The sequence below is a fragment of the Garra rufa genome, chromosome 25, assembly GCF_049309525.1.
Source record: "Garra rufa chromosome 25, GarRuf1.0, whole genome shotgun sequence".
Classification (NCBI taxonomy): domain Eukaryota; kingdom Metazoa; phylum Chordata; class Actinopteri; order Cypriniformes; family Cyprinidae; genus Garra; species Garra rufa.
The window spans coordinates 21,505,898-21,524,729 of NC_133385.1; the positions used below are offsets into that span (position 1 = coordinate 21,505,898).

Consider the following 18,832-nt stretch of genomic DNA (forward strand, 5'->3'; position numbering starts at 1 on the left):
CATCGTATGGTATGTGCATATTTAGAATTAAAACGTATTTGATAAATACAATAAGTAAAAACAACCTCTAGTTCTTCAGTCTTCTTCCAATTACAGCTTCTAACTGCGTGCCACTAAAGTTCAAAACACCCGACGCGCATTCAGTGTGCCAATCAAAGTCAGCCCACCCTTTGCTGTCTTAAGCAGTCTGAGTGGTACTATATCTGTTTGAGCTCTCGGCTGAGCATGTTGTCAGAATGACTTCTATTTCATTAGATCAATAAACTAGTTGTAAAAGTTTTTCAAACTTTCAGAAGGTAGCTTAGTAGCTTTTAGAAGTTAGTTTAGCGCTCTATCTCTGTCAGGCTGGAGCTATCGGATCCAAAAAACTGGTGGAGTGGCGGAAAGTCGTGGAGGCACAACAGACAACACTCTCGCGGGGCGAAGATGTCCCAAGAGAACCACGATGAGAGTGTGGACCACGCTGAACCCTTCCAGGACGTCTGCGAAGTGGAGCCCCCTGACCAGGAGTGCTGCAAGCTGGTCACCATCAACATTTCAGGTCTGCGTTTCGAAACCCAACTTAAAACCCTCGCAAGATATCCGAACACGTTATTAGGAGACCCGATTAAAAGGATGCGGTTCTACGACCCGTTGAGGAACGAGTTCTTCTTTGACAGGAACCGGCCAAGTTTTGATGCGATCCTCTATTACTACCAGTCAGGTGGGAGGCTTCGAAGACCCATCAACGTGCCGGTTGAGATCTTTATGGATGAAATTAGGTTTTACGAAATTGGTGATGACGTCATCGATCGTTTCCGAGAGGATGAGGGTTTGACAAAAGAAGACGAGCGTCCCGTTCCGTCCAATGAGTTTAAGCGTCAAATCTGGCTGCTGTTTGAGCATCCCGACAGCTCTGGTCCAGCCAGAATGATCGCTATAGTATCTGTAATGATCATCCTGATATCCATTGTCATCTTCTGCCTAGAAACTTTGCCAGAATTCAGAGAGGATGACCGTGTGTTCAACAACCACCTTGCGCCGAACGGAACGGCTTCTGGAAAAAGATCTAGTATATTGACGGATCCATTCTTCTTGTTGGAGACCATCTGCGTCGTTTGGTTTTCCTTCGAACTGTTTGTAAGGTTTCTTGCATGCCCGAGCAAGCCCGCCTTCTTCAAAGACATCATGAACGTTATAGATATTGTGGCTATCCTTCCATATTTCATTACTTTGGGTTTAGACCTTAGCGAGGTCCAGTCAAACTCGCAACAGACCACGTCTCTCGCCATACTGAGAGTTATCCGCTTGGTGCGCGTCTTCAGGATTTTCAAGCTCTCACGGCACTCCAAGGGTCTCCAAATTCTCGGTCAGACCCTACGAGCGAGTATGCGAGAACTTGGACTACTCATATTTTTCCTTATCATTGGCATAATATTGTTTTCCAGTGCGGTGTACTTCGCTGAAGTGGACGACCCGGAATCGTCTTTTACTAGTATCCCAGATGCGTTCTGGTGGGCGGTTGTTACCATGACTACTGTTGGATATGGCGACATGTATCCAGTGACGATAGGAGGCAAGATTGTGGGATCAATGTGTGCCATTGCAGGAGTTCTTACAATCGCCCTGCCGGTACCAGTAATCGTGTCTAATTTTAATTACTTCTATCACCGAGAGCACAGCGAGGAGGAGCAAGTGGAATATACCCATGTAACCTGTGGCCGCCCGTTGCCTCCTGTTTTTGACCGAAATAAAAGCGACAGTAAACCCTCGCTCGTGAAATCAGAGCATTCAGATGACGACTGGAATTCAATAAGCGTGTTAAATTTCAGTCCATCAGAGGAATATACAGGCAAACTCACAGATGTATAAGAACACCAAAACAAGCTGTACAAAAGTGCGCGCATCTATGTGAGTATTATATTAGTCTTGCTGTCTGTATACTTTGGGTTTCTTGTTTCTAGAGTTCCAATTCTAGATTATGACTGAATTAACTTTGTTCAGAGCTGTTGTATCCGTACAACTGAATTCTAAATTAGTGCGCCATGCTTCCACGTTGCCAGGCAACGTAAACGGCCAGTACACTAAAAGCGCCTGAATAACCACGTTAAGACTTAGGTCATGTCAGAATGTTTACTAACACAAAAGGCGCGTTCCAGTTCTCCTACTTATGCACTATATCATTTTGTAGTATAAATAGTGGGAGCAGTGTGTTCACACTGAAAATTCACTTTAGATACTTGCACTTCAGATAACCCAGTGATGCGCTTAATTCGAATGTTGGACACTTTACTTTTTGTAGCTGCTATTGGCTTTACTGGAACGTTTTTTTAATTAACGCTTATATTTTTAATTTAGTACCATGGTACAATGGGACAAATTCAATTCAAAAATAAAAAGGATAACAAAAATATAATTCCATGACAAAAATTGTAGTTATAATGTAATCCATTACATTAAACATTTTAGGTAATATAATCAGACTACTTTTTGATTACTTTCAGATTATATTTGACCTAACTCATTTATCACATTGATTTAAATAGGATAATCTTGTACCATATTATATTCCATATGTATTCCATTTGTTGTTATTGACAACATGAAGTGCAATAAACATTATTACTTCAAGGTTTCCCAAACATTAAAAATGTTAAAATAAAATAAATAGTTTTAAAATCAATCAAAATAATGAAATATTTTATTTGTTTACTTGAATGTCATGTGACCATAACCGAACATGCAAATATATTCATATTTATTTTAAAATCTCAGGGGTTCTTCAAGAAAACTATATTAGGTGAAAGAGAATCAGATGACAAAAACGTTTGTGCATTTAAATGTGTTTAAAAGACAAAAGCCTTCTAAAGACATAGAAATATGTGGTTAAATAACCTACTGAGTGATAATTGAATATAAAAAAAAATCAATGTGTTCATCAGTATTTAATGCAATGTTGAAACACTTTTTTAACCTGAATTGTTTTTAATTCAATGGTCAAATGCGGTGTAGCCACCTGAATAATGACTGATCTTTGTCTAAATGTCCACAAAACTTGAAGACTTTCTGAATGTTTATAAGCAGTAGGCTATTTTAGACAGGCAAATTTAAAACATGGTCAAGAGGAATAAGGGAGAATTAATAAATAATTAATAAATCATTGCTATAGTGTATGTAATTATGTAATCCATAAAAAGTAACTGTAGTCTGCTCTTATTACGAGTATTTTAAAATGTAATTTAATCTAATTACAAGACAGTTTTTGGAATCTGATTACGTAATCCAGATTACATGTAATCAGTTACTACCCAGCTCTGAGACTGAGGGATGAAATTCGGCAACTGAATTCAAGAAAAAAAATAGGAAGATACAAAGTAGAATTAGACCATTTTGGTTTGAGAGTGAAAGATTTTGCATACAATATAGAAGTTGGTAACATATTCAGTAGATAAACGATCAGAATATTGAAATTCTAAAGAACTAACAGGATAAATTTGATGAAGGATAGACTTCCTTAACTTTAGATATACAAAATGTGTCCAGCAGAAGCCAGACCCTTCTCCAGTTTACATTCACAAAAAGGACCCCTAGTAGAATTTGGCCTTTGGCTGCTGAACACTTCAACTGTCACAGCTTTCCTTACGTAATGGAGATAGAAGGGGTATCAAAATAACCTTATACAAATCATACACTGGACTGTTGAGTAGGCCTACATAGTACATAATATAATAGAATAGAATATATAGAGTGCATAATTTATAGTATGTAATTTGGGACAGACCTCCAGGCTGCACTTTAAATCTTAATTCCTAATCTAAATACTTAATTTTAGTGGCTTAGAAATAGCTAAATATGTTAGCAGGCCTACTGCTAAAATCATGAACGTGCAAATTGCTTGTTCACTTGTTTAAACGTAAAAGTATCATATTGGATCGCCCTCTTGCGACGCGGTTAGGGTTATGTAGAGAATCTTACATTATCTAACCTGTAAACTGTTGAACACAAATGTCACATTCACTGATGTGATGGTGCATGTCTCATTATCCGTGTCACCACATTGATGTTACTTCAATTGCAGGGAGCAGCAGCTGTATGAAGACATTTCTTCTCTATAAAGAAGACTGAAGTTCATATTACCTTCATAAACATGCAATATGTGTGCATTATAGGCATTTTTGTCAGTAGCGGTCCGTCAGAGGAAGAGGTGTAGGCTTTTTCATTTTAACTGTTACCTATTAATGTGCTATATGCTTCATATGATGTAGGCTAAATAGTTTTGTTACTCGGACGCCCTGGCGTTTTCTATTCACATCGGATGCTACAGGAGGCTGACAGCATTGGTACTAAACTGACCAATCAGATTAGACATTACTTTCGTCCAAAATGCGAAACGAGGCTGTCCGCAAATAACCAATCGTTGTCTGAGAGGCAAGCATTCGAACCAATCAGACAGCAGTATCATGTTTTACGTCATCAAGCCTGCTTGTTGTCAGACAACAGGTGAACAGAAACTTTAGCAACTTTAACGAAAATATAGATAAAATACAAATGAATTAAGGATTTCAAAACGAGTAAGAATGGACGATATACGCATTTACCAAAATAAAAGCGCGAACGACTGAATTCACACAGGTGAGTAAATGTTTAAAATTGTCATAAAGTATATAGTATATATTTAGCGTATATGTGCATATAGCTTTGAAATGTGTTCCTTTGATTTATTATTGCGATTATAAATCAATTATCGAATGTAAAATTTGTGTAAGCACATAAATAGCCTATAGATTGGTTCATCGATCGGTATTCATTTACAAATCAGCCTCTCAAACAAAAATCCTCACAGGCCGCTACTGATTTTTGTAATATATTGTAATATATTTGTAATCTAGACTTATTTACATACTATTTATAAAATGTTTTAAGCTTGTTTAAGCCTGCATTGTGTCATTGCCTGTGTGAGATATTGTTCTTAAAATATCTCAATCTCTGCTTTGTGTAAAAGGCTGTGTGTTTTAAACATGCAAAAGTTGTTCTTTAAATATGTTGCCATTTCTCAGGATAAAATGTAGTTATATGGTCTGACACTAGATGCTTGTTACCTTAACATCCTGGGTAGTTAACCTGCCCACATGACAGCATATCAGACCAAGTGAACAAGCTATTTTTCTAACGTGTTAATAAGGTATGAATTGTTAACTTATTTTTGATAAATAAATATTTTGTCATATTCATAATCAAACTTTGTTTGAATCATTTTTCTAGATAAATTAAGCTTTAAATGTATTTATATACAGTAAAACACAAAGTAATTATCTGAGTGATCAGTTATCCTGTGAAAGATGTTTTCTTTTGTAATTGTTGGATATTTGTGTGCTTATTATGCAATAATGTTAGTTTCTACTGTGGCATTGTAGCATGTAACCTTGCTGACTAGACGTATTTAGGGGAAAAGCTCATATAGCAATGGCCCAAACCAAATTTAACTAAACTGTCTAAACTAAACTTAGTGAAAAAAAAGTGTTTGAAGTTGAGTTGTGCAATTATATTATGTCTCCAAAAATCATGATTAAGTAATGCAGATGTTGTCAGTTTAAACAGAGCGATGAAACACTTACAAAACGGTACAATTACTCCATCAATAATTTATAACAGGTGGGATCTATGACACTTCAGACAGCTCTGATTAATGACTGCTGATGCATTTATGTTGATTGAACTAATCACTGCTCACCGAAAGTACATGTACTAAGGGGAAGTCATTGAACGGCAAAGTGAGGGGAGGAAAGGGCTGGCCATTTCTTATTTATGATATTTAGCAGTTAAGAGCTCACTCACTCCAGCTGCTGTTCTTACAGTGCCTTATAATGAAAACTGTAGTGCTTGTACTCTGTTTGGCTGATGGACATGTTTAGGATTTGTCTGAAACAAATTAGTACTCAGATCAACTTGATATATGCTTATGCTAGCAAACAATTATAAAGTTTATAAGTCATCTTGTATACAATAGCTCATATTTATTTAAGGTATTTTTAATTCAAGCTTTCCTTTTTTGAATTAAGTCACAACTTATTTTACACGTCCCTGATACTAATAGAGAGATGTCTTGTACAGATTATTAATTCTGGTGGTGTTTGGATCGGTTTGATGATGTTTGTACGCCACCTATTGGTGAATTTGAGGAAACATCACCGTCCACAAACATGGAAAAAAAAATTGTTAATTTAATCAAGGAAAGTATTATTACATCATATTAGAATATATATGCTATGCACTCTGAAAATGCTGGGGTGTTTCAACCCAAATTTTGGTCAAATATGGACTAACCCAATTGTTGGGTTAAAATTTTATTTAAAAATGTAACCCAGCAGTTGGGTTAGTCCATATTTAAACAACCAATTGAAACAACCAATCAGCATTGGTCAGTGATGTTTATTAAACGCATTAAGCTTATTAAGTTTATTAAACATTTCTGTGATGAACATATTTTAAAGTTATAGCTATTTAGCTTTTTGTGGGGTGAAAATGGCTTGGGTGATTTAACTGTCCAGAAATAAATAGATAGATAGATAGATAGATAGATAGATAGATAGATAGATAGATAGATAGATAGATAGATAGATAGATAGATAGATTTGTTGCATCACTTGTTGCATCCCCAATTGTAAGTCGCTTTGGATAAAAGCGTCTGCTAAATGAATAAATGTAAATGTAAATGTAAATGTATTTGACTTTTTTCTGTTTTAATATGTTTTCTGAACAAAACATATATTAAAACACATTAAAAAGTCAAAATGTGACACTTTACATTAGTTTAGCCAATAATGTTTTAAGAAATATTAATAATATTTTAAAACTATCTATCTAACAAGGTAAATGGAACCCTATAAAAAGCTATTTCTGAGGAATATTCATAGTTTAAAATGTTTGAACTATAATAATTCAAGGTTTAAGTACTCAAGTATTTACTTATTGGCTACATTTAGGTTTTAGAGTCAATGAATCATATTATTATATAAAATTGTATAACCCTTTTTGCAAACATGAATGCAAGTAGCCTATTACATTTATGCATGCTACATTTGTGTCTGTCATGTCGGAAATCACTGGTATCTTCTTCATTTGTGAATTATACATGATTTCCCCACTATTCTAAATTGCAAGCATTAAAACGTTTCAAGAAAAAAAATCCAGGAAAACGAAGGTGAGATGTATAAAAACAAAGTGCCTATATAATCAGCGTGTGTTGGAAAGCGCTGTAACCGAGTGTGCTGCAAAAATCGCCGTCCGTCCGAGTACATACACCCACGTTATTCTATAAATATTCCAACCCCCGCACGATCTAGTCTGAAACAGCACGCATGGAGCTGTGCGGCTTTCTAACTGTTTTGGGTGGAAAAGAGTCGCAGTATTCCACGAAGAAGAGCACTTTAGAGAAGTCGTCTTTTTATTGTGGTTATTGGTTAGTGTGGTCAGTTAAAGTATCTGTGCACATTAGTGCTCGGCGAATCAGATACTGCGCCAGTGTTGGCACATAAATGCTTTCGCGCATTGCGTGGACAAGCACTTGTGGCCACGCGCGGTCTGCATTGCGTCGAACCCCTCCCCCATACTGTCCTACCCCCCTCTCCCGCTCCGCGTTCTCCCATGTGCAATACAGTGCAACAATATGTTGGGCATGATTAAGGAATTATTCCCTCTCCCCTTATTGATCCCCCCTTTAAGAAGCCTTTCGCATCCATACCCCCCTGTCAGTGTGTCCAGATAAAACAGACCGCTCGTCATCTTGTCTACTCGTAAGAGGGAAATTTTGCTGATGCAGTAATGTCTGGAAATGGTATGGTTCGCTTTTGCCCCCTTAATGTATCTCCCGCCTGAGCTGAGCTGCAGCATTACAATTTCTCATGCAGTATAAGCCATTTACACCAAGGTGCCGCCGCACAAGCAGGAGTGGAGGGAGGACGTTGCGGCTTCATGTTTTCTTTTAGCCTTTTTCCGCTTCTTGTCTTTTAGCACACGTTTATATTGAATGTGAAGCTTCGTGATACATCTCAAAGCCATATTTATTTTTGTTCATTATAGCATCGCTTGCGAATGTCGTGAATCATTTCCGTTATGGATGTGACATTTCTGGACCGCAACCGAACAGTTTGAAAGCGAGAAGATGTGAAGAGCCCTTTACAGGCGTATTTTCTACACCAAAACGGAATCGAGGGTGCATTACTGACAGGAGACTGCCGGCAGAAGACGCATTCCTTCAGTAGCGAGGTGAGCTCTGAAACTGCCTGAATAAGCCTGAAAGTCATTTTTGCTATCTGTTTACTTATTTAGAATTACATATGAGCAATTCAATAAAATGTTTCCCTATATAGTGAGAGAAGTAGATTGCATGTGTGTGGTGATGGAGTGAAAGTGACACTGTCCTGTCACGTCTTTTCAATAACCTAAATGAGCATAATGATTCAGAATGGTGCCCTTAAGGCTTTCTGTGATTTGTACATACAATAACAAGTAAATAAATAAATAAGTAGTGTGAACTTGCTGAGCTAGCAAATATCGCCGCTGTTCGATCCATTTTTCTCTGTCTCGGTGACAGAGGCAGCCGTAGTGGATGCAGCGGAAAGGAGCGATGGTCGAATCAGTGACAACCGCAGTGGGGCCACACTGAGGAAAGATCAAGTTATACCCTGTACCCCGGGTTCGAGATAGATTTGAGAAAAAAGGACGGAAAGCGACGCCTTTGGGAGGGCAGTTGGATGTCTACTCAATTAAATTAACTCCTGCGGAGCTCCAACTTTGACCTGCAGGATGACAGTCGTGGCTGGGGACAACATGGACGAGACCTCTGCCGTGCCGGGGCATCCGCAGGACACGTACCCCCCTGACCATGATGATCACGAATGCTGCGAACGGGTGGTCATCAACATAGCTGGGCTGCGCTTCGAGACCCAGCTCAAAACTCTCGCCCAGTTCCCAGAGACTCTGTTAGGTAACCCAAAGAAGCGAATGCGGTATTTTGATCCCTTGAGAAACGAGTACTTCTTCGACAGAAATCGTCCGAGCTTTGATGCTATCCTCTACTACTATCAGTCCGGGGGGAGGCTGAGAAGGCCCGCCAACGTCCCGTTGGATATGTTCTCGGAAGAAATTAAGTTCTATGAACTTGGGGTCGAGGCCATGGAGAAGTTTCGCGAAGATGAGGGCTTCATTCGTGAGGAGGAGCGGCCCTTACCGGAGCGTGAGTTTCAACGGCAAATCTGGCTTCTGTTCGAGCATCCTGAGAGCTCGGGGGCGGCCAGAGGAATTGCTATCGTGTCTGTTATGGTCATTTTAATTTCCATTGTCATTTTCTGTTTGGAGACTTTACCTGAACTGAAAGAGGACCCCCGGGGGCGAATGCAGACTATAGGCAACACCACCTTCTACTACAAACCAAACATCTTGGCCGATCCCTTCTTTATCGTAGAGACCCTCTGCATCATCTGGTTCTCGTTCGAATTGATAGTGCGCTTCTTTGCGTGCCCGAGCAAAGCGGCCTTCTTTAAGAACATGATGAACACCATAGACATTGTGGCCATCATCCCCTACTTCATCACGCTGGGTACAGAGTTAGCAGAGGAACCGGATGGAAAGGAGGGGAAAGGCGAGCAGGCAACATCACTGGCCATCCTCAGGGTGATCCGTCTGGTCAGGGTGTTCAGGATCTTTAAGCTGTCCAGGCACTCCAAAGGCCTTCAGATTTTGGGACAGACCCTCAAAGCCAGTATGCGAGAGCTTGGATTGCTAATTTTCTTCCTCTTCATTGGTGTCATATTGTTCTCCAGTGCTGTGTATTTTGCAGAGGCTGAGGAAAAAGAGTCCTACTTCAGCAGCATCCCGGACGCGTTCTGGTGGGCCGTCGTGTCCATGACCACCGTAGGCTACGGGGACATGGTGCCGGTGACTATAGGGGGCAAGATTGTGGGTTCCCTGTGCGCCATCGCTGGTGTGCTCACCATCGCCCTCCCCGTGCCTGTCATCGTGTCCAACTTCAACTACTTCTACCATAGAGAAACTGAAGGAGAGGAGCAGGCCCAACTCCTCAACGTGAGCAACCCGAACATCGCCTCCGATTCCAACTCCAGTCGCCGCAGCTCCTCGACCGTCAGCAAATCCGAGTACATGGAGATAGACGGAGACATCAATAACAGCATCGACAACTTCAGAGAGGCCAACCTCAGAACTGGCAACTGCACTATCTCCAATCAGAACTGCGTGAACAAAAGTAAGCTGCTAACCGACGTCTAGAGACACAGTAGAAACTTCAGTCACGTACATATGAATGCTTACTTTACCTCCTCTCGTGAGCCCTTGCAATGCGAATATCTCTACAATGCAGACGAACGACAAATACTACACCAAAACATATAGAACCTAACTGCAGCCCACGAGGCAGACGATTCCGTATACACTTAGTCTAACACATTTCCAAAGAGGATGATTGAGAAAAAAAGCCTCCTCGAGCACCTAGCTAACGTCCATTGAAGGACTCTTGACGACGGGATTACTAAAACATCACGCATGGACCGCAGACTACATTTCAGCAAGCTGCACACTGCATCCGGGAAAGGAAAGTGCGTAAAGGACTAAGTGCAGTGTTCGGTGGACGCCTCGTCCGTAGGTGGTCTTCCCAACTGACCAGCAAAGCACCTTATATGAACAAGACTTATCTTCTGCTGGGATGCTACGGAGGCCAAGGTCATCGCCTCATGGACATCCGCATTGCTGCTATTTTCCAGCAGATGCTGTAATTTAGATATCACCAAGTGATTAAATGCCATGCCCTTTAGATATAAGACAGCACAACGCCGAAAGAGGAGCCTCATAGTTAGCATGTTTTGATTATCCTCATTTTGATATTGGCATGCGTCGGACATTACCTCATGACGATAGGAAATCCATTCCTGTTTCGCTTTTCTTTTGTGTTCGGCTCCATCCGCTCCCCTCTCCATCGACCTCCTCTCATGAAAAGTGCACTAGTGTGTCATGATTTGAGATGCTTATCATTTAGGTGTATTTAAAGACTGAATGTTTAACCTTACGGGAAACAGAATCTTAATGATATCATAGCATGTCAAAAGAACCTGCATTATGGCCTAATCAACTAAGGTACTGTGTATCCTAGTATATTTAATGCATGACATCGGTATAATACAGCTTGTTGCAATTGAGATACCTCGTAAGGGTGTCGTTGTTACATCAGGGAAAACTAGGGACGTCGATTCCTTGACATTTTCTGAAATGTGACAAAATATATATGCAAGCCCCAACGCTGGGATGCAAACTTTTCAATCTAAAACGTAGTCGAAGACACAGAAAAAGATACTATCAAATGCATATACTCATACTAAGCGCACCTGTTAAAAAAAAAAAAAGAATAATAATATAACTTAAATAGTGCAGTGCATGGGCATTCTCTCTCTCTCTCTCTATCTCTCTCTCTCTCTCTCTCTCTCTCTCGAGGAAAACAAAAAAAAAAGAGAAAACTATGGGCAATTATACTTCACGCTTCCATTTTGCAATCAGATTTAGGATTTACGATATCAAAAGTCGCTTGATTTATCTTAGCAGGATGCAAAAGAGATCATGGCAGAATTACTCATATTAGTTGCTAGTGCCTTTGACCCTCTCAGCAACCGGACAGGTGAAAGTGCCTCTGAGTAACTGGAGTTTTAGGCAGGGCAAGGGAACAATATCTGCTCTAGAACTGTCATAATGTATGTTGAGGCTGGTCATTACAGTGTATACAGAGTGCTTTTCATTTTCGTTGTTGTTCTTTTTGAACGTGACACATGGTTGTCGGGCACAAACGCAAACCTTTTCTGTGTTTTCATATGACAGCTGAGCTTGACTATGAAATCGGACATACGGCTTTCACACCTTTTAGAGTTTTCGATCTGCCTTTCGTTGTGGTTTTCGATTATGTTGTGCCATAATAAAGAGTCTACCTCAGTGAGGTCGTCGTACAGCTCACTGCAGAGCAGAACATGAGAGAGTACATAACAGCCTGTGAAGTGAGATGATACGTCAGAAATTATACACTTAGAGTACCCCAGAATTAGCCTTTTTTCAAGCACTTACAACAAACGCAACAATGCGACCGCCCCTGACCCCCTCGGATCTGAAACGCTCCCTTGCTAAGCACAATCAACATTCGCTTTGGTTCTGTTTTCAATGCTTTATTATCACAAAGAGAGAGATCTGGGATGAGAAAACAGCACAGGCTTTCACATACCACAGGGTACAGAATACACAACCGTTTACATTTGTCATTTTGAAGTATGTCGTCTAAATCATGTCTACTTAATGTTACACGTCATGCTGCAAGTCTGCAGGTTCTGTAAAGAACAAATTTTAATGCAGACCTAATTGATTTATCGAGTGTACTGATGACTTAAACATTAATGTCTTGTGTTCATGGACCATTTCAGTGCATAGAGCTACATTTTTTCGTTTTCCTTGATAATTAAAAACATTTTAAAATAGCTGTAATTAAATTAGTCTGTTTGGGGTAATTTCATTTGACAAACACAAGCAAGTCTGCCAGACCGGCTCGTAAACAAGTTGCCTGATCATGTGTTCTTTATTGATCCGTTAGGTGTGATTGTAATCAAAGGCAAACGGCAGCATTTTACCTAATACTAACATGGGTTTAGTCACCTCTGCTGCAGATATGTGTCAGGAAGAACTATTCAGGGTTTATAATTCATAACATGGCTTAGCAAGTAAAAGAAATCATTGCGTTATACTTTTTGTCTTGAATTGAAGACCTCATGAAAATCATGCAACTTATTTTGTCATATGATATATGGAACAATTGTTAAATAAGGACAAACTGTTACTTCTGGGCGTGTGAGTGGTGATCAAACCCTATGGTGCTATGCATAATCCTATATTTAATAACTACACCATAAATCATAGCAATAGGGAATATTAAGTGTATTACAGAACTGTTCAGAATGCTTATTTTAATATTCACCAAGGGCTGTGGCAAACTTTTGATAAGAATAGAGACTTAAACCTATTAGAATGCGAGAGAAAAAATGATTTCCAACAATAATAGTGTGTTAGTTGGCAAAATTCATATCTCATGTACTTTATGTTGAGAGACTGTAACGGAACAAAAATTTCCCCTTAAAGGTATAGTTCACCCAAGAGTTATCTTAGGTGTAAATTACTTTTTTTTTTTTTTCAGACGAATACAATTGGAGTTGTATTAAAAAATGTTCTGGCTCTTCCAAGCTTTATAATGGCAGTGAATGGCTGTTGAGATTTTGAAGTCCAATAAAGAGCATCCATCTATCATAAAAAGTGCTCCACATGGCCCTAAGGGTTAATAAAGACCTTCTGAAGTGAATCAATGCGTTTTTGTAAGAAAAATGTGACCCTGGACCACAAAACTAGTCATAAGGGTCAATTTTGTGAAATTAAAAGCTGAATAAATAAATGAACGTGTTAGGATAGGTCAATATTTGGCTGAGATTTGGATTTACGGTAGGAAATTCACAAAATATCTTCATGGAACATAATCTTTACTTAATATTGTAATGATTTTTGGCATAAAAGAAAAATCGATACTTTTAACCCATACAACATTTTTTTGGCTTTTGCTACAAATATACCCGTGCTACTTAAGGCTGGGTCACAAATATCCATATTTAAAACTTTATAAACAGTAATCTCTAATATCCACTAACTGTCGCACACATATACACGAAAGAGGCGTTCGAGCGGATAATGTAGGATGTAGGCGAACGCAGTGACGAAAGCAGAAGTACAGTAGAGAGAGCAATACAGAACGCCAGTCACGAATTAGAAGTAAAAAACAAAGATTTGTAAAGAAAAATGTTGGAGGATTTCAATATAAGCCAAGAAAGCCTGGTTTTCCTTTGCTGCAAACAAAACATGGTTCTCAGGAGACAACAGTTAGCGAAAGCTAGAGATTAGGGTTTATAACGTTTTAAATATGGATATTTTTCTTACAAAAACATTAATTCACTTCAGAAGGCCTTTATTAACCCCCCAGAGCCATGTGGAGTTTGTTTTATGATGGATGGATGCATTTTATTGGACTTCAAAATCTCAACAGGCATTATAAAGTTTGAAAGAGCCAGGACATTTTTTAATATAACTCTGATTGTATTCATCTGAAAGAAGAAAGTCGTTTTCATTTTTGGGTGAACTCTCCCTTTAACAAGTGGTGCTTCCTGTCCCTATTGAAGCAAATGATGTTAGTAGAAGTTAATTTTGCCTCTGATCTGAAGTGAGGACCATTTATGAGCAACATTTTAAATCAGTTATGGCTGTGAAGTAAAGGTGTAAATCCATAACATCTTACATACTCGTTTTTCAGTTCATATATTTGCATTGCTCCGAATTTCCTAACAGCACGCTGAAATCGAAGTTTTTGTTTTTTTTTTAAGAAAGGATGAGAAATGAAATACACTGTAGTGGAAGAATAACAGAACTGACTGACGTGCCATCATAACTATTACTAAGTAACCCGCTATGAAAGCTAGTTGTGGAAAAATGAGAAACCCTAGTTGTGCTCCCAGGTTGTGGCCTTTTGGAGGATGTTGCAGACATATTTATTTTCTTCACCTGCGTGGCCTCGTCTAGCTATATTACCATGTTGCGTCCATGTGGCACTATAGTTAACTGTGCTTTAAAGAACCCATGCCCTTGATAAAACTACAGTAGGCTCACAAACGAGTCCATAAGACAAGCCATTACAAATATATAGGAAGATTATAGCTTGTATTATCGATATCATGAAATAAATGAAAATAAATGGCATTAGCATCGAAAAATGTACTGTACATTGTACTTTTTTTGTAATAACCTTAACTCCATACCGCCATACCAAACCAAAACTCAACAGCAACCTAGCAATTGCAAAAATCTGCATGGTGTATGGAAGACTGCATGAGCTTAGCCTTTCAAAACTGAGGATCAACTATATTCTGGTTGCGTCATTTTTTTAAGCCCTTGCTGTCATTTGTTCCTAAAGCCATCTTCATTATTTACACGCCAATGTTGTTCCCTTTTGTTTTGGGGAAAATTCTTTAATCCGTCAAACTCCACTGATCAGATACTTGTATTTGCTTTATTTATTTATTTTGGCTTCATTTGAGGTTTTGCCTTTTGCGTTCAGGATGCTGAATGATTATAATGTCATGGAAGTGATGCATTTAACGAAACGTTTAATTTCGCCAAAAAAAACTAGAGTCTATACAGTCCGTTTATGTTAGACAGATGATGACTCCATGTTAATGTTTGTTCCATGTACATCTGGTCAAACTGGTCATGTTGTCTTAATATGTGCGTTTTCTGTCTTCGTTATGCTTAATTGTGTTACGATGTTTTAATTTTGTCCTACATTGACAAAGGCATGGTCTGTGATCTATGCAAGGGTTCTTTTGTTTCTTATGTCAAATATGATTTGATCATACATCCAAATCAATAAATTTTTAATTATCAGCTGTCAGGTGTATGGTACTGGTTTTTGAAGACTATGGCTGTGGTACATTTTAAAATCATTTAGCTTTAACAACATGAGTAAAAAATTGTACAAAACTGTCACTGGAGCAAAAAACCCTTTATAACGGTACTAATATGTGTATTTTATGTAGGGTTGCCAGATTTTCAAAAACAAAACCCATCTAATTGATACTCAAAACTAGCCCAATTATGTTTCGAGGGGGGACCCCCATTAAAAATCATGTGTTGGGGTGTTTTTTGGTGGGGTTCTCCTTTGTAAAACTTATACTAATATACTTATACTAATAAGTACTTTTAAAAATCTATTATAATTATATCATAAATTCACAATTTTAACAGTCTGTTGAAATTATATTCCATGCTTTAGAAGTAAAAACATATTTTTTTAAATTAATAATACGTATAATAATTGTAATATTTACTCATTTTAATAAGCTAAAATTAATGTTTATCTGGTAACATTTTACAATAAGGTTTCATTAGTTAACTACATTCATTAACATGAACTAAGAATGAACAATACTTCTACAGCATTTATTAATTTTAGTTCATATTAATTTCAACATTAGTTAATTCTCTGTGAACTAACAATGAACAACTATATTTTGAACTAACGTTAAAAAATACTGTAATGTTTTGTTCATTGTTTTTTCATGTTAGTTAATACATTAACTTATGTTAACAAATGAAAATAAAAAATGTTACATTAAAAATGTGACTTCATTAACGTCATTTAAATTTTTAAACAGCAAGATTTTAAACGTCTTTTTAAAATTCTCTTCTGCTCACCAAGATTGCATTTATTTGATCCAAAGTACAGCAAAAATGTAAAAAAAATTGTTTTTACTATTTACAATAACTGTTTTCTATTTGAATATATTTTAAAATGTAATTTATTCCTGTGATTTTAAAGCTGAATTTTTAACATCATTACTCCAGTCACATGATCCTTTAGAAATCATTTTAACATTCTGATTTTCCACTCAAAAAATATTTATTATTGTTATTATTATGTTGAAAAATTATTTTTTTTCAGGTTTGTTTGATGAATAGAAAGTTCAGAAAAACAGCATTTATCTGAAATAGCAATTTTTTTGTAACATTATGAATGTCTTTATCATCACTTTTGATCAATTTAAAGCATCTTTTCTAAACAAAAGTATTCATTTCTATCAATATATATATATATATATATATATATATATATATATATATATATATATATATATATATTACATTGACTCCAAGCTTTGAAGACTGGAGTAATGATGCTTTTAATAAATTACATTTTAAAATATATTCAAGTAGAAACAGTTATTTTAAATAGCAAAAATATTTTACAATATTACTGCCTTTGCTGTGTTTTGGATCACATAAATGCAGGCTTGGAGAGAAGAAGAGACTTCTTTTAAAAACAATAAAAATCTTTTGACTGGTAGTGTAGATAAGGGTTAAGCATGTATCTAGACATTTTGGCAACAGTGTTGACAATTTTTTTTTTCACAGAACTAAAAAACATTTGGTTTTCACTCAGAAATCGCTAGTAAATTTCGCAATTAGTGACAAACAAACAACATTTAACACTGAATTTTGAAAAAACATTATTTACAGTGTGTCCAATTGTTAAAAAAATGCCCTAATATAGGATTTCATGCCCCATTTTGAATGCTGTTTGTTCAGTGTGACAAGTACTCAGACATGACGGAGGACTGAATATCCTGCAGTGCAGAGTTGAACACTGGACACTTTGTCCTTAATCCAAACTTATCAAAAAACTTCCTGCAGCAAGGTGACAAAAAAGTGATTTGATCAAGAAGTAACGAGGACAGTCTTTGGGGCTTTCACTGTGGTTCTGTGTATTGTAACAAAAAGCCCAAAGTCATCCAGCGCACACTGAACAAACACAGCAACAAAAGGATGTGAACGGGTAGTTTACATCGTCAACAAGATGCCTATCTCCTGCTTTCAATCCACCTACCGCCCGCTTTCCTTTATATACACGCACATCAGGCACATTTGGTTTCCCTTGAGAGTTCAAAACATGATATTGGAGTGCCTTGTGCTTGGAGTACCCTTGCTCTCTCCTCCTCTGCATTGCCCTCTGGAGCTGCAGCAGTTCTCTGCAGGCTGGAGCTGGGGTGGGGTGAGCTGGCGTCGGGCCCAGTGCAGCTCCTCAGGCACAGACACGCACAAGCACTGAGCTCTGGGTTCCTGTGTCTCATGTCTCTGTCCTGTCCTACAGCTTGGTCAGACCGGCCACATGCGTCCTACTGCTCAGGATGAGAGTCAACCGCATGTGTTCGCTGTCATAAAACAGTTTTATCTTGCGATGGTAAAATTGTTCACATGGATCCTCCAGCTGTGCCGTGATGGAGCTGAAAACTCTGCCTCGCAATTAACAGCAGCTTCAGTCGGCGTAATCTCTGCCGTCTGCTGCACTGATTGAGGATTTCTCACTCACAAAACAGACCGCCCTAATGGAGGCCCCAAGTTACATGTTATCTGGGGTCAGACAAGGTTATTGGCTTGAGTGCAAAATCAGTGTCCTTGGATCATTTAGAGAATAAATACTTTTGGGCAATTTCTCAACAAGCATTAAAAGACTCAATTGTTAGTTTTTTTTTTTTTAATTATAAATATAATTTAAAAAAAAAAACTCCTATCTATCTATCTATCTATCTATCTATCTATCTATCTATCTATCTATCTATCTATCTATCTATCTATCTATCTGTCTGTCTGTCTGTCTGTCTGTCTGTCTGTCTGTCTGTCTGTCTGTCTGTCTGTCTGTCTGTCTGTCTGTCTGTCTGTCTGTCTGTCTGTCTGTCTGTCTGTCTACCATTGTATCTATCTATCTATCTATCTATCTGTCTATCTGTCTGTCTGTCTGTCTGTCTGTCTGTCTGTCTGTCTGTCTGTCTGTCTGTCTGTCTGTCTGTCTGTCTGTCTGTCTGTCTGTCTGTCTACCATTGTATCTATCTATCTGTCTATCTGTCTATCTGTCTGTCTGTCTGTCTGTCTGTCTGTCTACCATTGTATCTATCTATCTGTCTGTCTGTCTGTCTGTCTGTCTGTCTGTGTCTTAATAATTTGTATTTAGTGTATGTGTGTGTGTGTGTGTGTGTGTGTGTGTGTGTGTGTGTGTGTGTGTATTAAGAACATATTTTATTTCTGTAGTAGTATTATATATGTATGTATATATATATGTGTGTGTGTGTGTGTGTGTGTGTGTGTGTGTGTGTGTGTGTGTGTGTGTGTGTGTGTGTGTGTGTGTGTGTCTATATATGCTCATCGTCTATATATCCTGATATACATG

General features: G+C 38.0%; 2 protein-coding genes across 2 annotated transcripts; both read left to right on the forward strand.

The window, feature by feature from the left end:
* The first annotated feature begins 213 nt into the window (after window positions 1–213).
* Window positions 214–5,155, forward strand: kcna6a (potassium voltage-gated channel, shaker-related, subfamily, member 6 a). Its single transcript, XM_073831990.1, has 2 exons — window positions 214–1,890; window positions 4,058–5,155. The coding sequence occupies exon 1, from the start codon at window positions 427–429 to the stop codon at window positions 1,849–1,851; it is 1,425 nt and encodes a 474-aa protein (XP_073688091.1). The 5' UTR covers window positions 214–426; the 3' UTR covers window positions 1,852–1,890; window positions 4,058–5,155.
* Window positions 5,156–7,749: 2,594 nt separating this feature from the next.
* Window positions 7,750–15,497, forward strand: kcna1a (potassium voltage-gated channel, shaker-related subfamily, member 1a). The gene is made up of 2 exons (XM_073831710.1): window positions 7,750–8,244; window positions 8,573–15,497. Exon 2 carries the CDS (start codon window positions 8,785–8,787, stop codon window positions 10,261–10,263), a length of 1,479 nt encoding a protein of 492 aa, XP_073687811.1. The 5' UTR covers window positions 7,750–8,244; window positions 8,573–8,784; the 3' UTR covers window positions 10,264–15,497.
* The last annotated feature ends 3,335 nt before the right edge of the window (window positions 15,498–18,832 follow it).